A 22984-nucleotide genomic window follows, 5' to 3' on the forward strand; every position below is an offset into this window, starting at 1 on the left:
GGGTTGCCTCTCCCAGCTCTGATATGAAGGGTTGTGGCAAGTCTAATATAATTTGCCATGACATGCATGTGCTATATATACATAATGAGCCTGGGAGGCCTGCTCATTTTTTGAAGTGAAATAGAAGAGGGGTGGATCTGGAATAGAGGGGAACTGGAAGTTTCGGGAGGAAACTGTGGTTGGGATGTAATATGTGATAGGAGACTAAGAAAGGAAAGATATACACGTTAACAGGAAAACATTCACATGCAAGGTCCACTGTAAATGCCACTCTCATGATAAAAACAGTACGATCTGCTCTTACATGAAGGATTTTACATCTGTTCTTCAAACTGTCGATCAAAGCTGTTTAGAAACCAGCTATGTCCACAGTGAATCATGGGCAGACCCTTCTCCTGTCACTCTTCCTCACTTCACATGGGTGACTGGTGTGCAGGCAGCATGGGGTCTAGGTGAATTAGTTAGACAGGGAATGTGTTTGAGCATATGAGAGGATGTTTTTCCCTATACAAACAATGCACCATTTTCACAGCAGACTCAGAGCATCCAAAAGTTTGAGGGCTCCTGAAATTAGTTTCCATGAACTCTGAAATATCATTATATATTTGAACCACAACCTAAGTTCTTAAAGCCTTTGAATTTTTGTTTACCACACTGATGTCTTTAGTTTCAAGACAAGCTCTCTTTAAATCCTGGTCTTCCCTTATATATATGTGCATCCCAGGATTATAGGCATGAGTCACCATGCTGGCTGTACCACCACATAACGTTCCTCCATTTTCTACCCCATTGATAAAGAAATGCCAGCATTCTACTATAGGATGAGAGGAGAGAGGTCACTCACTCATCATGGCCACCAGACTGGGAGACTGGTCTTCAAACTGACGCCATTGGTGACCTCACACTTATACTCTCCTGCATCCTCCCGCCCAACAGAATCTATTCTGAGTCCACACTTTGTAGGGGACAGAGTCACCCTTTCTAAGTGATGCAGACTCCGGTTGTTGAAGATCCAACGGATGGAGATATCAGTGTCGGGTGAGATGCAGGTGAAGGTCACAGATCTGCGTCCTTCGACTGTGGTGTCAGTGACTCGCACAAAGGGCTGTGACACATTCTCTGTGAAGAAACAGAAGAGGGTACAAAATGGCAGGAGTCCACAGAATTCAACCAGACCCTCTTTAGTTCATACTTTATGACTATAGAAATACCTCGTACTTTGGATCTGCCACCCAGGGACTGTGTTACCCTGATTCAGGCACTGTTTCCTGTGTCTCCATTTCCATGTAATAGGACACAGCGTGCATGATCATTGCTATGTCCATGAGTTAAGCTTAGTTATCAGCAATGGTTTGACCTTAGGATGGGGAGCTGCTCACATCAGCAGCATCTGCTACTATTCACCTGCAGAAGAGAATTCCCTAGGCTGGACCCCTGAGGTGAAGGAGGAATCTGGAGTATCTGCATCCTCTGTATGTTCCATTAGTGCCTTGACTTTCCTGTAAAGTCTCAAGCCCATCAGAATGATAGGCTAATGCCCCGGACACGTGTCCACTGAGCCTCAGGGGAAGGAGATGCTCAGGTGACCTATGAACTGCAGATGTCATGACAGTACACAGATGGTTCCACACTCTATGTGACAGTCCCATGACTGGACAGTCAGCAAAGCCTTCTTCCCTGTCACTCTGACAGGAAATCTAAACCAACAGTGACAAAAAAAATCTCCAAAGTCACCTTGAGTCCAGCCAGGGACAAAGTTTTGGAGTCAGGGATTCCTGGTGCCCTCTGTGAGGACCCCACAGCCAGGAACTGCCTAACTCCCACAGAGTCTTTCTGGGGACATGTGCCTGGTGTGAGCTCCAAGTGTCCGCGTTTGGATGTCAGGCTGACATCCTGGGGCTGAGTTTACCCAGCACAGGCCCTCCACTCTGCAGGTAAAGACAGGTGAGGGGTTCTGAACTACTACTGTTTTTCTACCCTTGTGTTTCCTGCAGTGAGCACCCAAACCCCAGAAGGGGGGACACAGTGCAGTGGGGGAGAGAGCAGGCACAGTCCAGTCCTGAGAGTCCAGTGTATGAGGCAGGATAAGCCACACCCAGCCCCTGGAGACCATAGAATCACTTACTCTTTACATTAAATTCCACGGATGCTTTTTCAATTTTGGAATTCTTCTTTAAAACTTCCAGTGTGTATATTCCTGCATCCTTCTCAGTGACATTCTGGAGCATCAGGGATCCGTTATAGTACACCATCCCTCTTCCTCTGTATGCAGGCCCCCAGAAGACGGAATTCATATCTCTGCTGTATTCTACAATTTTAAGGACCGGGGTCCCATACTTTGATTTGTACCAGACAAAGTTTAGCAGATCTTCTGGAAGATTATGAACTTGGAGAAGTACGCCTTCCCCTTCAGCAGGAAACCGAGGCACCGGTTGGATCATGGTTTGGGAAGAAGTGAGAAGGTTACAACACAGAGAAATGGAGGCTGGGAGGAAAAAGAGAAAAAAGCCATCACATGGGGATCATTGTGCTCAGTAAAAAGATTGTGGCCTCCATCCTGAACAGATGGATTCATCACTCAGCCTAGAGGTGCAGGTGTGTGTGTGTGTGTGTGTGTGTGTGTGTGTGTGTGTGTGTGTGTCTACCCCACTTACTGAAGGGCAAAAACATGACCTCCTCCTTTGCAACAGTGCCCCTGAAAGTGTCATGTCCACTACATGGAACTGTCCCCTTGGGTGTCTACATGGCTGCTCCCTCACTGCCCTCAGTCAGACACTGCACACACTCATGCACACTGGGGTTTGAGATGATGCCTCCCCTGAACTCAACAGGTCTGGGACTTGCATTTTCTATGTTTTTTTCTTCAGTTTCTTTGAGGCAACACTCAATTTCTGATCCCACCTAATAGATGCACTTGCTGCTCTGTCAAGTACTCCTTAGGTCTGGAGCTGTGTGGGGGCTGGGAGCAGTCTCATCTTCAAGGCAGGCTCAGGTCTTCAAAAGGCTTGGGTGCGAGGCTGGCTGGTTTTATGTCAACTTGACACAAGCTGCAGTCATTTTGCAAGACAACAGCTCAGTTGAAAATGCCATCACCAGATTGGCCCATGGGCAAAGCTATAGTACATATTTAAAAGTGGGGGCTGATGCAAAAGGATTCAGACCAATGCAGGCAGTTCAAACCCTGGGCTAGCATGTAAGAGCAAGCATGAAAAGCAAGCAAATAGAAAGCACTCCTCCAGATCCTGGATTTCATTTATGACACTCTCAATTTGGACCTATTAAATATTCCAGTTTGACATGGATTTCTAAAACCATTGTTTTCTATCAGTTTTGTAAGAGTAGAGCACTAGAAAAATATGCTTCCCTGCATCACTTTAGTCCAGCCTTGGAAAGAAGACAGGATTCAGGGGTCCCTGGTCTAGAGCCCCAAGATCCTGGGCTGACTCTGGCATCTTAGGCTGAGTTACATTCCATCAAGGTCTTCCTTGATGCAGGTGGAGTCAGAAGATGGAAGATGATCTATGGCCATTTGTCTCTACCAGTGTGTCCTGCACTAAGTGCTCAAACCTCCCCATGGGGACACAGGGCAGAGGGAAGGGAGGCTAGACCAGCTATGACAGCCCTGTGTGTCTAAGCCCCACCCAGCACTGAACAGTCACAGAGAGTCACTTACTGTCCACCTGGAGTTGCACTTCTGCTTCTTCACTTCTCATGTCTGTTCTCAGAATTTGTACAGTGTACAATCCATGGTCTTTCTGAGTGACACCACGGAGCAGCAGGGATCCGTCACTGTACAAGGTCTCTCTGCCAGTGTATGCAGGCCCCCACACAGTTGACTTCCTGTCTATTATGTATTGGCCAATCTCAACTTTCCTGAACGAATTCATCCATTTGAACCAGCCAAAGGCTATAATATTCTCCGGGGGATTGTGAGCGAGGAGAAGAACACTTCCGCCTTCAGCGACACTGGGAGGTACTGATTGAGCAGTGAGCTGGGCAGAGGTAGCGAGCCGCCCACAGGTCCAAAGGAAGGCTAGAAGAGAAGAGAGAGATCCATCTAAATTGGGAACTTTGTATTTGACTGACATGGGCCCCTGTGTCCTGAGCAGCTGTGTCCACTGCTCATCCTAGGTGTGGGAGTGTCTCCCTGTCCTACCTGGTGGAGGTCATCACGTGACCCTCATGTTCAGTGTCCCCACACCTGTCATTTCCACTCGGTTGTGTCTCTCCTCAGTTGTCAATGTGGCCCTGTCTTACTGCCATCAGACCCCTGCTCACATTTACAGTGTTGGTGTTGGGGTGATGCCTGCCAGACCTCTTCCCCTGCAGACCCCACATCTTCACTCTCTGACTTCATTATCACTGTTTTTCTGTTCCTCTTGGGGTTCAAATCAACACCTGACTTCTTCAAGTCCATGAAGACTGGGGCATCAAAAAGAAACTTTATTTGTCTTATTTTTAAAAAAAATACTGCCTAGGAAAAAAAAAAAAAACTTGGATATTTGTAGAGAAGGAATGAATGAATGAATGAATGAATGAATGAATGATGTTCCAGAACCCTGTGTGCCCATAGACTTATTTAATAGTTCATAGGCTAGGGGATACAGTATTGAATCAATCCATTTCCTTTTATTTTTTACACTAGTTCACATATTATATCTGCATGTGAGTTTGTATCAGGACCAGTCTCAGTGTGGGTGGGTGGGTGCAGGACACAGCACTTGAGTGGAGGTCAGAGGACAACTTGAGGTTCACGGGCATCAGATTGTCAGAAAAAGAAGCAAATGCCTATATCCTTTGACCCATACCACTGGTCCACACCAGCTTGAATTTTTATGATGTCAAGCTAAAAATATCAGTCTTCAGAATATTGGGGCCATGCCTATTAATTCTGTGTAAGAACAGTGTCTCACCAAAAGGGAAAATCTGCACACCTGTGTGACACAGAAACCCAGCTGGGCACCCAGTCTGCCCTGTGTTCTCAATGCTCAGCAAACATGGAATTTGCTCTTAGCTGGAAAGTGACAGAGATATCTGTGAGGCTCCAAAAGGACCAGCTGAGTGATGTGCGGAGAAGAGAACAAACCTGCTCTCAATGGAGCCATCAAAGTTCTGACCCAGGTCAAAGGCCCAGGATGTGTCAGGAATCTCACACCTGGGTGTGTGGGAGGCGGTGATCTGATTCCTGGACAAAGGCTGTGAGCATCTTTGTCCCAGGCAAGATTTCAAGACCATGCTCACTTCCTCTGTTTGCTGAGCTGAGTAATGGGTCTGCCCATGTGCATCGTGGTCTTTCTGAGATAACTTGGACCTCTGTCTAACTGATTGCCCTTGGATATTTTATATTTCCCAAAGGAAACACATAAAGGGGAAAATGGAACATGATCACGTGGCAGTGTAGCAGACACATTAAGAAGCCAGTAGGTCTGAGAATGCTGGGTCCATAATTGCCAGATCTGAAAAAAGGAGGGTGGAACCAGACTACTAGATAATGTTCTGATTCAGGCAAATTCTTTTCCACTTGTTTATTGTGTGTCCTGACACCGCCCCAGGTGATCACTAGAGAAACTGCAGTTCATGTCTGGGGAGCTGTCAGATCAGCAAGGCCTATAGCCATTTCCCTACAGGAGACAATTCCCTGAGCTGGACCCCAGAGGACACTTGTCAGGAGGACCTCTGTCCTCTCTCCCTGTCCTTGGTTGCCCTGACCTTCCTGTGAAGGTCATCAGAACATAAAGGTAATGGCCTGGGCACCTGTCTGGCTAAGCTCTCCCTCCATGTTCAGTCTCTGGAGAAAATGTCCAGGGGACCTAGACTAACTAGATCTCTCATGACAGTGCACTGGCTGGTTCCAAAGGTGCAGGACTTGGACTACTAAAAAGCATTGTTCCCTGCCATCAGGAGATCAAAATCCAACCTTTGTGAAATGCTTCTCCGAGCTACCTGGAGCTGAGTCTGGAACAGAGGTCTGGAGCCAGGGCATCTTGGTTCTCACAGCTCTGTGAGGATCCCAAGTTTTCCTCCATCAGGCCCAACGTTGATTCCCTCTGGGTCATTTTCAAGGATATATTCCTGGTAAGAACCCCAAGAGTCTAGACAGAGGCTGTTATCCTGGGCTGAGTTACCCACCATGCATCTACCTGTCTCAGGGTGAAGTCAAATGAAGGACTGTGATCTATTGCCATTATTCTACACCATGTGTGTCCTGCACTAAATACTAAAACCCCAGCATGAGGATGCAATGCAGAGGAAAACCCAGGCCACTCTGCTGTTTGTGTCCAACGGAATGAAGCCCACCCAGAAACCAGAATTCACAAAGAATCACTTACGGTACACATGCAGGCGCATAGTTGTTACTGACAGAACATCTCCATGTTCATTTAAGGTTTGCAGGGTGTAGAGTCCTGTGTCCTTCTCATTGACATTTTGGATCAGCAGGGATCCATTGCGGTACACTGTCTCTCTACCGCTATATCCAGGCCCTTGCATGATTAAATCTCTGTCTGGTGCATATATTGCAATTCCAAGGTTCATGCCTGACTCGCCTTTAAACCAGGCAAAGTTTAGAAGATCTTCTGGCAGTTTGTTGACAAGAAGAAGGACGTTGTCTCCATTGGCCACTTGGGATGGGACAGATTTAATGGTGATATGGTCAGTGGCGGAAAGGTGCCAGCAGGTTAAAATGGAGGCTAGAAGGGAACAGAGTGGAAGCATCAACATTGAGCGGATGTGATCAGCACTCTGCTTAGGTGTGTGGTTAACGGTGTGACCACACTTGGTAGACATGAGCAACATGACTTCCATTCCCTCAGAACCTCTGACTGTGTTATTAACTCTCTTAGGAATCCTCTGCTCAGGTGTCTGCCTGGATCCCCCCTCAGCGGTGTGAGGAGCAATGCCTCTCTGAACTCCTCCCCTGGAGAGTCCTCACTTTCTGTGGTTTTCCTCTCTTCCCTTTGTGATTCCAGTCAACCCATGACTTCATCTTGCAGATGAGCGGACATCAGGTCCACTAGAACAAGGGCATTGGGAGGACAGGTATTAGTTTGACCTTTTTGGAAAGGTAAGTTCCTGGAAAAGATTCAGACACAAGTGGATAAAGAAAAAGGAGAAGGAAGGAAGAAAGGAAAGAAGGAAGGAAGGAAGAGAAATGTGTCCCCATGGGATTATCTACATAGTTCCCAAGTTTGTAGTTAATGACAATAATCAATAAATCAACTTGATTTAAGTTATTTTAGATTTACTCATGTATGTGTGTATTTCTGAAGGCAGGTATCTCAATGTGTGCATGTGAAGGTGTATTCCACAAATCTGTGTGGAGGAAAATGTCTCAGTGTGTGCAAGTGCGGGCATATGTCACAGCACCTGTGAGGACAAAAGTGTCTCAGTTTGCTCATGTGCAGGTACATGCTAAAGTACCTGTGTGGAGGACAGAGAAGAGCCTTCAGGACTCTGTTCTCTCCATCTACCCCGTGGGAGCTGAGGACTGAATGCAGGTTGTCAAGTCTCCACACATTGAGCCATCCCCCTGGCCCACCCCTGTTGATTTATATTTGGAGTCACCCTGCCATGACTGGGGACATCAGGCTTCAGAACATGGCAGTCAGTGTGACTCACTTTGAATAGGGAGTGGTTGGGGCTTTTCACTTCCCCTCATCACCTCCTGTCCGCTGAGAGCTTCAGGATTCTGAGTCTCTGTCCCTCACTGTACCTTCTGCCCCGTGACTGCAAACAGAAACCTCGAGTCTCCTCTCAAGATCCTGTTCTCTTTAGGAGACTCCAGCCTGCTTCTGAGTTGCCCTCCCCACACAGTCAGAGAATGTGAACAGTAGCCTTACCCGTGAACAGTAGCCCCTGCCAGGGGGTCCAGCCCTTGCAGGGAATCACAGAGGACACCTCCATCTCTCTTCTCACCGTGGTGTCCTCCCTCTGAGGAGAAGGGATTCAGCTCTGGCAAGGTGCTCAGTCTCTACTGTCCTTCCTCCCTCTGAGCTGAGTGTCCTCCCAGGCAAGAGCGCTTCTCAGAATCCAGGGGGCTCTGGGTGGTGGGGTTTGAGTCCAAAGCACTGCTGAATCCCTTCCACTCCAAGTGCTGCCCAGCATCCCTCTCAACTTCCCTTTATGTTTATCCTCCAATCAGTGCAGTGTGCAACAAGGCTGATAAGCATCCCCTTGCCCTCGGAGAACAACGGCTCATCCCAGGGCTGACATCTGCTGTGTCCTTGCCTTAGGTCTGTCAGCACCGAAGAGGGAGCCTCCATCATGCATATGGGTCCTTGTGACACAGAGACCCCGCTGAGCATCCGATCTGCCCTGTGTCCTCAGTGTTTTAGGAAGGTGGGATTTACCCCAAGCAGAGAAGCCTGTGAAAGCTGGAAAGGAACCAGCTGAGTGATCAATAGGGATGAAAATCAATCCTTTATTACTAGTGTCACCAGTCAAAGTTCGGATCCAGGAGAGAGGCCCAGGGGTAGTTGTGTGAGGAGTTTCATGTCCTCGGTATTGGGAAAGAGTGACCTGTGTGTCCTGGAAAGGCCTGAAGGCTCCCTCTTCCTATGGAGGGATTCAAGACAGCCTTCATCATTATGTATTGGCTGAGCTGTATGTTGGGTGAGCCCTCATTCTCCCTGATCTTCCTGGGTCACCTTTGCCCTTTGCCTAGGTGATTCCCCTGTGATAATCCATTCTTTCCCTCTGGGAGATACCAGGAAGGAGGTGACTCTCTTGTTCCCCAGGCAAGAAACAGAGCAGGGTCTAGGGAGGGAGCTCCCCATTAGTAGGGACAGGAATGGAAACCAGTCTGCTAGGCAAGGTCATGGCTCAAGCCATTTTATGAGGCCTGAGTGTGTGTCCCGACATCACGCCCTGGAAATCACTGGGAGAACTGCAGTCTCTTGTCTAGGGCTACAGCAGGTAAGGTCAACAAGTCAACGATGACCTTCCCTGATACCCTGGGCACAGGTGGGATGCAGGGTCTGTCATCCCGTTCACTGTGCTCTCCAGAACTCCTCATTGAGTGTAGGGTGGGTCTAGACAGGGATCCATGTTTGTCCTGGGAAGCCCTGCACTGAAGTTAGAAGTAATGTACATCCAGAGGATGGGAATCCTTGGTAGGGGCCTTATGCCCCCAAAATTTCAAAGGAAAGCCTTAGGACATTTTTCTTCAGACTCAATGGAAAAGACACTGATGTTGGGGCTTCACCTGCATTCACTGACCCGTCTCTGGTGTCTAAATCCTTCCTTCTCTTTGCCCACGGAGTGCTGAGGGGCTCTGCTCTTGAGTGCAGAGAACACTGGTTCAGACAGATGTGTCCTCTGCTCTTCCCTATACCTTGTTCTAGACTTCTTTCTCCAGCTGTGATGAAAAACACCCTGAGCAAAAGCAGTTTAGGAGACCAAAGGTTGGTTTCCCTTCCCGGTTTGGGTCACAATGAAGGAATGAAGGAAGTCAAGGCAGAAGGCAGGAAGTGTGCTGCTTGAAGGCGAATTCCCTGCATCACTCGCTCACTCGCCACACTTAGCTAGCTTTCTTATACAACCCAGGACTATCTGCCCAGGGATGCTGCTGTCCACAGTGACATAGGACCTCCTGCATCAGTTAAGACAACCTGTCATAGATGTGCCCACAGCCTAAGATCATAAAGATAGTTAGTAGTTGAGACTCTTTCCTCCCTGCCCCAGGTGACGTTGGACTGTGTCAAGGTAACGCTTAATGCTAACTAGGACACTGTTTCAAACTGCTAAGTCCTCCTCTTCCACAGGGAGATTTCAAAGAAAATTCCCCATTCTCCAAGGGAGTGTCCCTCCGTGTTTGAGGTGGTCATCACAAGTGCTGGTGTCCACCCAGAGCCAGGACACAGCTCGAGGACATCTACCCTGGGTCTCACTTTTCCCACTTCCCAGATCCTGAGCTCAGGGACACTGTGATGTCCACAACAGACCCTGAGAACAGTTAATCAAACAGCATCATCAAAACGTAAGTTTCATCCTGACTCAGGACAGGCCTCCCAGGCACAGTCAGCTCCTGCCTCTTCTGGCATGAGAGCCGAAACCATTCACCAGGTGAGAAAAGATGGGGGCTGGGAGCATTTGGGGTAAGAGAGCATGAGCATGGTTCAAAGCTCCGGGTGTGCCTTCTGGGTCATGGAGATCATGATAGCAAATGGAGGGAACAGGAAGGCAGGAGTTAGTGACAGAAAGGAAAATCTGTTTGACCTTAAGTACAACCCCTCCCCTTGGGAAGTTCCTCTCACCTAGAAGAAAGCCTCCCTCACATTCCAAGACTAATCCAGGGTCACCCAGAATAAATCAGAGATGCAAGGAGAGGAGGAGGAATCATAGCTGGAATCTCAGGATTGGGAGTAGTTTGTGCCCATGACACAGCCTGGGAATTATTTCTGTATCCATCCATAAAACCAAGGCTTCACCCCAAAGCTTGATGCTGATATTTCAGGGATCCATTTCCCTACACTTGTAATCTACTTCACTGTGGTCCTATGGAGGCCAATGTCAGAGTTCTGGACAAGGGAGATATAGATCTGCTGGTATGAGTAGTGATGTTGGGGATAGAAAGCTCTTCGGAGGATGACTGTGACTTCCCATTGATGAGCCAAGAGTGCTGTGCTCACCACCAAGGTGGGTGAGAGGCTGCAAGGAAGGAAAGGTTGAGGTTTGACACTGGGTAGAAATGAATATCTAAGAGGGATATGATCAGATCAGGACATCTGGACCATCTGGAGCAAAGAGAAGAAAGCCACATGTGATGTCAGCCGAGGGAAGGGGAAATCCTGGTCTGTAGAAGGCCATAGTGTCTCTTTGAGCTGTGCTATAACCTTAGTTAAGCAGGTCCCACCCAGAGCTGGGGTGAAGATTAGTAGAAGAGCATTCATGTAGCATGTACAAGCCCTGATCCATCTCCAGTCCAACATACAAAAAAAAAAAAAACAACACAGTAGACTCATGTGTGCACTTGAGCCTGAATCTGAGATGTCCCCTGTGTCTCCATTACCATGAGCCTCTCTAGGCAGAAGTCCCTCCAGCCCATTCTAGCTCAACACTGGACCTGGCTGCATGTGCTTGGCCTAGGCCAGCCTAGGTATCTGTGTGGTGGGTCTGTGTCACCAACCCAAGAGGGACTGAGTGTCCTGGCTCTATCCCTCTGTATTTATGCAGTTGTAGCCATGATGAAACAGAAACTACTCACTGGTGATGTTCAGGTTGAATGGGTCACTTCAGATGGCACTCACTAAGTTTCAGATTTCATACTCATAGGGTCTTGTGTCACTTAGAGTCCTGTTGCCCTGGGACAGCTTCAGCCTGTCACCTTCTGAGAGGCTTTGATCATTTGTGCTCCACAGGTAGGTTGTATTCTGACTCTCAGGTTCATGCTTTAAGGCCACTCACCTTCCATGGGGTTAGAATTGTTCCTTGTGATGTTGGCCTTGGGTAGCAGTGCTGTGTAGACATCATGAAGACAATGCCCCCTGTGGGATCTGTGATCCTTGCAAAGGCCTCTTTCATCCAGTGTTGGTCTCTGTAACCTCCACCACCAATCCATGTCTTTGGGAACCACCTAGAAGATGACTCCCAGGCAGATGCAGGAGGGTCTGAGTGCTCAGAGATAGTGGGCCTCCTCTGCTGCATGGGGAGAAGAGTCTTTGTCATGTGTGAGCAGAGCTGCAGAGCTTGATGGTATAGACCTAAGACCTGAAGTCAGTAGATGCCCATTTTCACTCCTGGTCCTCACTAACCCATGCCTGTCTGCCACCTGAGAGTGCTATCTATGTCCCTCCAGCTGCACTGACCTCTAGGGCTCATACTGGGTCTGCGTCCTCCAAGGATTTGCTGTACAAAGCTGTCTTAGAGATGAGACATGGTGATACTTTCCATTTTACTTCCACAACCAGTCCTCGTGACTTAATATTTGAACACATGCAAGCAAAACACCCATACACATGAGAAAAAATAAGATAATTTTAACAAATAAATGTTTTTTAAAGTTTCCCTTTTGGATGGCAGTTGGTGGTTGCTGGGGGTAACCTGTGAGTGGCCAGCCAAATACTGTTAGGTGATTAATAGACATCTTTCCTGGTAGGCCGTTACCAAGGGTGATGAGACAGAGATGAGAAGAACATGGACAAACCAAACTACTATCACATATCAATGTGTGAATAGACATGCCCTTGGCCAAGCTCTTCCTTAAAATAGTCTTTGTTTTAAATATCAGAGGACATTTGTTTTAGATTCTTTTAGGACAGCCAGGGCTGTTATGCAGAGAAACCCTGTCTTGGAAAAAAAAAAAAAAGAGGAAGGAAGGAAGGAAGGAAGGAAGGAAGGAAGGAAGGAAGGAAGGAAGGAAGGAGTGGAGAGATAATAGCTCAGCAGTTAATAGCATTGTTGCTTCGGAAAAGAAATGGTATTTTGTTCCCAGCCGCTACCTGTGAGCCATCAGTGCCATGCGCTAAGCAGAACCACGGGAAGGACAGCCTGGCCCTTCGAGGCTTGGCTCATGGGGTCAGAGAACACTGCAGGCACACAGAAAGCTAGGTACACACACACACACACACACACACAAAAAAAAAAAAAAAAAAAAAAAAAAAAAAAAAAAAAAAAAAAAAAAAAACTCTAAAAAGGTACAGTATGCTTAAAAGGTGCGTAGGTGCTGAAGAAAGAAAAGGAAATGGATATAGATAGCCATAGAAAAAAATAATAGTTTAAAAATAATAAAGTAAAATCTTTAAAGAGAGGGTAAAGTAATATAAAAATGAACCACGTAAGGAAGGGAAATATTATAACACAGGGAGTTTGGATCTTATGTGGTGCTTGTTAATTTTGAATTTTTTGAAGACTAATGAACAGAGAATGACAGCTGCTGAGAGACACTGGATTATAAAAGAGACTGCTAAATTAAACCAGCCTATATACGTCTTGGCTTCAGAATGGAAGTCGGGAAATGTGTTGTGTTGGGGAAGAGATTATGCCTTTGTTTCCACAGAAAACAAAAAGCTATGAAGTCATTCAAAATTAATAAAGATCAGATTTGACTGGGGGAGACCTCCTGAAGATCTTGGCTACAAACATAAAGAAAAACAAAAACAAGAAAAACTAGACAGGTGATGTATATACTGATCCCTCTACATGGGAACATCTCTGAGACTGGATGAGACATGATAAATCTTGTCGGCTACAAAGTTCTCATGACTTATTATTACATGCCATTCTTTCATATGGATGAATAGAGATTTATATTACAGTTTGGTTATATAGTCTAAACAGACTTATAAAATTAACAGATGCCTTTTACCCGCTCAAACATAGAATAAAAAAACCATCTTAGCTGATTTGTGCACACTGCACATTCTATACTTGTGTTAACACAGATATATGTGTTATCTTTAAAAGTTTGTGTGTTTTCAGGGGAGGAAAAAAGGACCAGACACCAATGAAGAAGCCCAGGTGATCCAGCCTCTTAGAATGCCTCTGTTGCAGTTTCCTCAAAACTCTACATCCAGAACTGTCCCAGCCAGTGGGATCTTCAGCAGAGACCCTAGAAGGGGGAATGGCGACTGAAGGGATAAGAGACACAAAGAATTGACAGCAGGACAGTATTCTGATCAAGCTGCAAAATTTTATTTTTCTCAGGTGGGTTTTATAGTAAGCAGACCAGGAAACTTTCTTTGGGAAAAGATCAGGGGACTGTTGAGTTGCCAAGCAACCCAACCAAGCAACCTAACCACAAAACATTGTTACTAATGGTCACTGTAGCAGAAAGATAAGGAAATGTTAAGTTATTTTCTAGTAACTCAGGATTTATCCAGGCATGTCAAAAGTTTCTGGTTAGTGGCTCAATACTGGACAACAGAAACTTAACTCAGGCAGGCAATATGGCATGGTTCTTAAAATTGTCCTCGGCACAGAACAACTTCAAAGCTGCTAGCTAAGATGTTCCAGCCTCACAGACTATTCGGCCAGGACTTCAGAAAAGCTCTACACTTTCCCATCACACAGAGACTAAACAAAAATAATACAGCTAGCTCTCCCAGGATTTGACCATTATCCCAATTTTTTCAGGGTCCCCTAGAGATGCCATTGCCCCCCAGAAAGCAATCTAGAGAACATGAAGCCCACATTTCCAAGAGGTGGGGTGGATGGTTGTTTTGGTCATTCAGTGAATTATAAATATCACCATTTAGGGGAGTGGGTTACAAGTTGTTGGTCAGGAAAAAAGCTGAGCAAAGGAGATTAGATTCAGGAATCTCTTTCTGAAGGAAAAGGGGAAGGTATAGTATAGAAATGATAGGAAAAAGGGTAGATTATTGAATCTACTTTTAAACTAAGAAGTAGCTACTAGTTTTAAATATTTTACATTGGTATGGATTTTTGTATATTGATACAAATTTAAGATTATTTTTGTTATACTGTATATATGTTTCTTCTCTTGTTTAAGGTATTGTACCTATGCAGCTCATTTGACAATGTAATATAAATTTCTAGTCCTTGAAAGTTATTATTACAAACTATTTAGGATAATTAAGAAATGTGGGTTATTAGTTAATCATCTAATAATCAAATTTGTGGCCATGTTAGGTATGTTTTTAAGGTCTCTGATACCATTTGCCTTGTTACCAAATTCAAAAAGAAACTTACAAAAGAGAGGTAAAGTTTATAAGGTTGAGAGACATAAAAGTTTAAGTTGTTTATTTAAGAAGATGTTTTAAGGTATAAAAGGATATTTTTAGGATGGTAATACAAGTTATGATAGAAAATGGTTTAGGTATAAAATTTTGGACTCATCAAGATAGTACAAATGGACTGGACATTGTAAATATAATTCTTACCTGATAATTATTATATATAGTTTTACTGTGTTAGAGTTAAACCTTCTCTTTTTTATTAAGACAAAAAGGGAGGGAATGCTACAGAATATTTGTTTATACTGTGTGAAGATGTGTCACTGTGATTGGTTTAATAAAGATCTGAATGGTCAATAGCTAGGCAGAAGAGACTAGATAGGATTTCTGGGGACAGAGAGAAAACTCTGGGAAGAAGAGAGGCTGATTTAACCAGAGACTCTGAAGAAGTCGGACATACGGTACAGAACAGAGGTAAACGAGCCATGTAGCAGAATGTAGATTAATAGAGACAGGTTAATTTCAGTTATAAGAGCTAGTTGGAAAAAAGCCTAAGCTAAGGCTAAGCTTTCATAATTAATATTTAGTCTCCATGTCCTTACTGGGGAGCTGGCAGACCCACAAAGGAAAGTCCGACTACATTTGAGAAAGCTTGTTACAGATATGGGGCACGAGTATGGGAGAAATCACCAAGAGTGAGCACAGCCATGATAAATATAGCGTGAAAAGAGTCAGACCAGAGGACTGCCTGAAAACAATAAGTAAATAGGTAGAATAAAAGGCGAAAAAGAAAAGAAAGGAAGAGGTGGAACGGCCAGGAGTAAAACACGGCACAGCTGCATCCTAAAGAGTACTCTTTCTTTTTTCCTTTAGACCTGTGGTTCTCAACCTCCCTTTGGATACAGTTCCTCATGTTGGGGTGACCCCCCCCAACCACAAAATTATTTTTGTTGCTACTTTATAACTGTAATTTTGCTACTGTTATAATAATAAATATTAATCATAATATAAATATCTGATAGCCAACCCCTAAGAAAGGGTCATTCAACAACCCCAAGGGGGTCACGACCCTCAGGTTGAGAACCACTGCTTTAGATGCTCCGTTTGTTTCTGCATCTAGTTCCCATAACATTTTGCTAGAGCACTTAGAGAAGCTCTCACTTTCATTCTAAATATCTGCCCTTGGTTCCCTAGAGAAGGGCCTGTAAATTTAAAGACATGGGAACATGTAGATGAAAGTTTAAGGATAGGGCCTGGAGAGATGATGGTTCAGAGGTTAAGAGCACTGGTTGCTCTTCCAGAGAGGACCTGAGTTCGAGACCCAGCACCCACATCGCTGCTCACAGCTGTCTGTACCTCCAGTCCCAGTGGCTCCGACACCCTTACAGAGACAGACAAGCAGGCCGAACACCAACGCACACAAAATAAATAAATCTGGTTTCTCCGCTGCAGAGACGTCATCATTGCGCTCATCTCCTACTCCACTGCCGACTGTTGGTGTATTCATTTAATTCAAGAAAATGGAGCCTGAAACAGCCCCAACACTGAGGCCAATAGGGAAACTGGTAAATGCCCTGTGGAAAATACGGGAGAGGAACAACCCTTAGAGAGATCTAGAAATACAGATGAGATGGTCGAATTGCACATGTTGCTTCCAAGCAAGAATGCTGGGGCAGTGACCGGAAAAGGAAGCGAGAACATGGAGGCTCACTGAACAGACTCCAATGCCGGTGTTTCAGTCTAGCAGGAGTTGCCCCAAGCACAAACTGAGTGTCATCAGTGCTGATAGTAAAACGACTGGAGAAATTCTGAAGAAAACCATTTCTGCCCTGGAAGAAGGCCTGTGTTTACCATCCCCCACTGCAACCATCCAGCTCCCGCTTGAATCTGATTTGGCGGAATGTGTTAGAAGGCCTTGCCGGTCAGAGGTCACAGTCTATCCTGACCTGAAAGCTTTTTCCAAAGCTTAAAGACATGGGGACTCCCTCCCCGGCAGCAAGACTTCCTGCTCTCTACCTGCCCTTGTTTGGAGAATGTCCCTGGGCCCGGAGGACTGACCTTATCTGAAAGCTGTCTCTAAGCCTGGATGCCTGATTTATCGTTAGCATGACCTTCCTCCCCTCCACCTCCTTCTGGTCCAGGTGGCCTGGGTGGCAGCAGAGCTCAGAATCTTCCTCTTCCTCCACCACCACCACCCAGAGCGGGAGAGCTAATGGCTTACTGGAGACCACTATGATGGCATGGTTGGGTTCAGTGCTAATGAAACTTGGGACTCTGCAAGTGACATATGAAATCAGAACAGCAAATGACTTATGAACCACAGGGTGGTTCTGGATATAATTATTTCTAAGCAGGGGGTCGTGGCTCATATGGTGACCTCAGCGGACCTATTATTACTACACGTGTAACTAGTCCCAAAGATTTGGCTGGGTCTGTTATTGGCAAAGGCGGTCAGCAGATTGAACAAATTGTCATGAGTCAGAAGCATCCCTCAAAATTGATGAGGCTTTAGAAAGATCTGAAGATCGGATCATTACCATTACAGGAACACAGGGCCAGACACAGAACACACAGTGTTTGCTGCCGAACGGTGGGAAGCAGTGTTCTGGAAAGCTTTTCTAAGACTAGTGAAAACCTGAAGGAGTCCTGCATTGTTTGTTTGTTTGTTTGTTTGTTTTCTAATCTGCATCTGTTTAAAAAGCTAACCTTCCCCTGCTGCACAGACATTCTGCCTTTGAGGTGTAGTGAAATCTTGGCTGTTCACCAGATGTAATGTTCTCACTCCTTACAAACAGGGTTAGAGGGAGGACATGCAAAAACTAACACTGAAATTTTGAAACAGCAGCAGAGAGAGTGAATTTTATTTTTTGCTCATTGTTGGTGGTTTAAAAAATAATTCCCCCCATGTAATTATTGTGAACACCTTGCTTTATGGTCGCCGTAACATTGGGGAGTGGGGGGACAGGAAGAAGTAATAGTCCACATGCCCCTGGCGTGTTCCAAGCGCTGTGCAGAATGTAATGATTCTTTTGTAAGAAATGTTTTACCATTTTTAAAATAAATTCAGTGAATCTGTTTTGGGTGGTCTTTTTTCTAAGACAGCTTTCAAACGATGGTTGCATTTTCTAGCACACCTGTAGCATGAATCTTAAAAGTTCTTATTAATAAAATCAAACCTGAGGCCAGTTATTGGGGTGAATGCTGGAAGGTCAGAGAGACAGAACAAGCCACAGCTAACCTCACCTGGCCAACTTCTCAGCTGATCTTGTTTCCTCAGACTGGAAGTTTCTGTGTCCTCATATCCCGATGGCTCTCAGCTGAACTGTGCTCGAAACCTAAAAGCTTAACCAGCCAAATGCTTCGAGTTTCTGGTCCTTACGCCTCATTATCTTTCTGCTTTCTACCACCACTCTCTGGGATTAAAAGCTGGCTTTCTGGGATTAAAAGCGTGTGTCACCATGCTTGGCTGTTTCCAATGTGACCTTGAACTCACAGAGATCCAGAGGGATTTCTATCTCTGGAATGCTAGGATTAAAGGCATGAGTGCCACCATTTTCTAGCCTCTGTATCTAGTGGCTGTCTGTTCTCTGACCCCAGATAAATTTATTAGGATACACAATATTTTGGGGAACACAATACCACCACACACACCCCTAAACTAAACACTAAGTTTGATTTTCAACTCCTCTGTTGGATATAAATGCCCCTCTTGGGTACGGGCAAAATACACTGGCAAATTCAGTCTGGGTGGTTTCTTAATGGTTGGAAAGACATGGCTTGAGATAAATTCCCATCTCCTACCCATGCTTGTAATAAGGTTGGGATTTTGTTTGTTTTTGCAAATGTTTGCCGCTGCTTTTCAACAGTTTCCCATGTTAGTTGTGCAGAACTAAGGTGGGGAGCAATACTAAAGAGTTAACCATTATGCCAAATATATATATTTAAGTATTTGCCAGAAGCCTGATAGACAATGAGCTTTATTGATCAAAATAACACTTGGTTATGGACGTGGCTGATGCTGAGTAAATCCTGGTTATTTTTGTTAGATAAATTCTCACCTATAGACCTAAACGGTCAGCCTGTTAGTGTCTTGTTATAGTTGAAATATATTAAAAATATGTATATAGTTGTGTTTCTATTGTATGCACAATGAAAGAAAAAAGATGTACCATTTCTCTGTTGTGTGTTGAATTATGTAGGAAATGTGTGTGAACGATTCAGAGAAAAAAAAATGTTTTAATGGAAAAAGTTCCTGTGGATGTTTTGTGTAGTAGCTTGGCATCTGTATTGCTAGTTCAAAATCTGCATCTAAATAAAACTTCCATGATGTTAGTTTTGATGTGTGCCCAAAATGAAAAGGGGTTGATTGATACATACAAAGTTTATTGAAATGTTCCTCTTGTAAGGAAATACAGTAATCTTAAATCTAAAAAAGAATAAATAAATCTTAAAAAAAAAAAGTTTTATATCGATGGGTTTTCACTGTGGAATCTAAGAGGAGACTGCTCAGACCCACAGCATGAAAATGATTAACTGTAAATCAACACCCCTGTAAATCTGGTAGGTCTACTCCAAAACAGACACCGGGATGAAAGGGGTTTTGTTGTTGTTGTTGTTGTTGTTGTTCTTTAATTTTTTTTAATAGATAAAAGTCCTGAGAAAGAAGAAGCAATGTTAATTCTTGAATTACTTCGCTTCAAGTTGCCTCAGACTCTGAGACCCCGGTTCACTGGTAGCAAAATTGCAGTTATGAAGTAGTAACGAAAATAAATTTATGGTTCGCGGTTCCTAAGACCATCGGAATATTTCCGATGGTCGCGACCCAAAGGATCGAGGAGGAAGCCTCCCCCTCCCTCTTTTTTTTTTTTTAAGATGCCCGAAATGGCTCTTACTCTTGGAGCTGAGCCAAGCGTCCCTCCTTTCATCACACACAGGATTGTGAAGCCCCCTGTTAAAGCTTTCTGCACTTCATTTGTGGAAGCCCGAGGGGACTCAGCCCCAGCTTAAGTATTTGTTGGGGGCAGGGGGAACTCTTGTTTTTTCCTGGATCTTCCTCTACCACAGCAGGGGATTTGACAGCGAGGACAAAGAGGGGCGCAGTGAAAACATGGCGGCTGGGGCTGCGCAGACTCCAGGATCGGGCGCAGCGGCCCCGCGCTGCCCTAACTCTCCGACTAACTCGGATAACTTATTAGTTTCTACACATCAGGTTTTACCAGCTCACCTTAGATACTAATTGCGCTAATGGGCCGTCTGTGTGAAAACAGAGCGACTGCTGTTTTAGGATCGTTCTGTCTTAGATTCCGGGCTGAGATGCTGACTCCGGAGTGTGGAGTTTAGCTCTCCCGTTTCAGACACAAGCATGCTTTTTCTTGGTCGGCTCTTAACCGCTTTCCTGAGCCAGACAGGCAGACCCTCTGGCTCTGGGATAGGAAAAAGGAGGGCAAAAATGCCCAAGATACTATACACACAGGGTTAAAGAAAAGCAGGCTGGTAACATTTCTTAGAGAGACTTGGAAAGCTAAACCTTTTTCCTCCCATCCTCTAGTTTCCCTTAACTACCCACGGGCTCAGCTTCCCTGAGCCAGAATATGTTTATGTTGTCATTTTAACATTTTGTTTTAGTTTCGATACAGTTTTTTTTTTTTTTTTTTTTTTTTTGGTTTTTCAACACAGGGTTTCTCTGTGTAGCTTTGCGCCTTTCCTGGAACTCACTTGGTAGTCCAGGCTGGCCTCGAACTCACAGAGATCCACCTGCCTCTGCCTCCCGAGTGCTGGGATTAAAGGCGTGAGCCACCACCGCCCGGCTCGATACAGTTTTTACATGATACCAACAAAGAGCAATAAGTACTCTGCTGGGTCTTAACGCCTCTGGAGGTAATTGTTCCTACTCGGTCCAGACATGTCCTACTCACATTTTCCATTGGACGGTTGCTTTGCGTAAGAATAATTGATGTCTGTGCCTTTAAATATGTCATAAATATAAAAATACAAACATTTGAAGGTTTTTAAAGACATTTTTACCTCTACTATCTCTTTAAATACAAGCTAGTAACCAAATGGGGTTTTTTTAAGGTCCAATACAGGGCTTCTGTCCTATTTTCTAAGTTAATAACTGCTGTCCCTACCTTAAAAGAAAAAAGGGGCCGGGCGGTGGTGGCGCACACCTTTAATCCCAGCACTCGGGAGGCAGAGCCAGGAGGATCTCTATGAGTTCGAGGCCAGCCTGGACTACCAAGTGAGTTCCAGGAAAGGCGCAAAGCTACACAGAGAAACCCTGTCTCGAAAAATCCAAAAAAAAAAAAAAATTAAAAAAAAATAAAATAAAATAAAAAAGGGGAGATCAACCTATATGGCTATAAAAAGATATGGTATTAAATAATAAAATATGGATATGAGATAAAAAATTAATAAATAAAAATTATACATAAAAGATACAAATTATAAATAAGAATTTATATATAAGATTAAAGTAGACATGTTTACAAAAGGAATAACTTAAAAACCTTCATAAGTTTTTTTATAAGTTATAAAAGTCTGATAAGTTACTTAAAGCACAAAAAAATTATGAAAAGACATAATAATATATATGATATTAAAGTTTTTAAGGTTTAAAATTAACCATTACCAAAAAAAAATTATGTATGCCAAATTTATTTTAAATATATCTGGCTTTTTAAACATTATGTAATAGTTATTTGTCAGATTGAGGTAACTGATGTTCTAGATGTTTCTTTTGTAGTATCTGCACTACCCTCTTAAACTATACTGGGATATCATCCACCACTCCTGTCATTGGTGACTCAGTACCAATATGTACCTCTGATCTGAGTGACCCTTGAGGACTATGGCTTTGGAGTCTGGGAGGGATTCACTGTACAGTTTTTCAAATATTATCAGTTCATTCATCACTTGAGTTTTCCAGTCTCTAATTGCCCACAGGTTACCCCACTGGCTGGACATTTCCCAGTGTACAGTGAGAATCTGCTGCTGGGGTTTCAGAATGGAATTCCCCCTTGAATAGTGTGCTCCACAGCTCTAAAGAACTCTGTGCCTCCGAGTGGACAGCCTGAGGTGCTGATCAACTTCTCCTGGAGGTGCCCACCTGGTCTGGATGAAGATGACTTCCTAGGAAACCGTCACAGGCCTGATCCTGTTATAGCACTGGTCCTCAACCTTCCTGATGCTTTTATACAATTCCTCATGTTGTGGTGACCCCCACCACAACACCATTTTCATTGCTACTTCATAACTGGAAGTTTGCTCCTGTTATAAATTGTAATGTAAATATCTGATATTCCCTGTGGTCTTAGGTGACCCTGGGAAAGGGTCATTTGACCCCCCCAACGGGTTTGTGACCCACATGCTGAGAACCACTGTGTTGTAGAGTCTCCAGGGGATGATGTTCAGCCAAACCTTTGGCTGTTAGACACAGCCCTGAACAGTGTGAGAGTCTATGGGACTTTTGGAGAAGATGAACAGTTATGACATGATCATCCTTTCATATGTTATTTCATAATACTGCCCTCCATATATGTCACTGCCTGGGAGTCCCTGACCCAACAAATAAGTGCACATTGCCCATTTTGTTAATCAGTTTGCTTATAATACTAACGTGGCTTCGTCAACACAAGAATGTATAGACACAAATGCCGGGTGGCAGTGGTGCACGCCTTTAATCCCAACACTCGGGAGGCAGAGGCAGGCGGATCTCTGTGAGTTCGAGGCCAGCCTGGTCTACAGAGTGAGTTCCCGGACAGGCACAAAGCTACACAGAGAAACCCTGTCTTAAAAAAAAAAAAAAATGAAATGTATAGACACAAACATAGAAGCTTCATCACATATTTTAAAAGCTGTGGTATTACACCTAGGAGATACAGTACAAACAGCACAATATCCATTAATTCTACAGTGCCCTGCTGGCTCTGCACATGTCTGTGTCACTCCTTGGAGCTATAATGAATCACGATGGAAATGGGATAGAATTAAATCACTTACGGGGAATATGGCATCACAAAAATGTTAGTTTAGCTTTACTAACACTCGGGCAATTAGTTACCGACCTGGCCTGTGTCGCCTCGCATTCAATTTCCCTTCAGCCCTGGTTAAAGATTTATTACAGGAGGTACAAGGATCTGACCCTTTTAACAGCCTTCAAAATGTGCTTTCAGCATTATGCTCAAGTTACTTATGTTGATGATTCATTTGACAATACTAGATATGCAAACATGAATTAACTTGTCTCACCTTAAAAAAAATAGGAGGAGTATTTGGGAACTTCTTATGGGCGGGCTTTGTTGAAGGCCAGTAAGTAAGTGGAGCTAAAAAGGGTGGAGCTGACATTGCTGGCTTTG

The 22984-nt window shown here is 44.5% G+C and overlaps 1 protein-coding gene and 1 pseudogene across 1 annotated transcript; one reads left to right on the top strand and one right to left on the bottom strand.

Moving 5' to 3' along the window:
- Nucleotides 1-847: 847 nt before the first annotated feature.
- On the bottom strand, nucleotides 848-11410 carry LOC128124060 (pregnancy-specific glycoprotein 22-like). The gene is made up of 4 exons (XM_052760296.1): nucleotides 11404-11410; nucleotides 6330-6689; nucleotides 2126-2485; nucleotides 848-1119 (listed from the first exon to the last, which is right to left on the bottom strand). The coding sequence occupies exons 1-4, from the start codon at nucleotides 11408-11410 to the stop codon at nucleotides 848-850; spliced, it is 999 nt and encodes a 332-aa protein (XP_052616256.1).
- Nucleotides 11411-16749: 5339 nt separating this feature from the next.
- On the top strand, nucleotides 16750-17252 carry LOC128124061 (heterogeneous nuclear ribonucleoprotein K-like; annotated as a pseudogene).
- The last annotated feature ends 5732 nt before the right edge of the window (nucleotides 17253-22984 follow it).

This window comes from Peromyscus californicus, unplaced genomic scaffold (genome assembly GCF_007827085.1).
Source record: "Peromyscus californicus insignis strain IS unplaced genomic scaffold, ASM782708v3 Scaffold_4__1_contigs__length_199733344, whole genome shotgun sequence".
Lineage (NCBI taxonomy): Eukaryota > Metazoa > Chordata > Mammalia > Rodentia > Cricetidae > Peromyscus > Peromyscus californicus.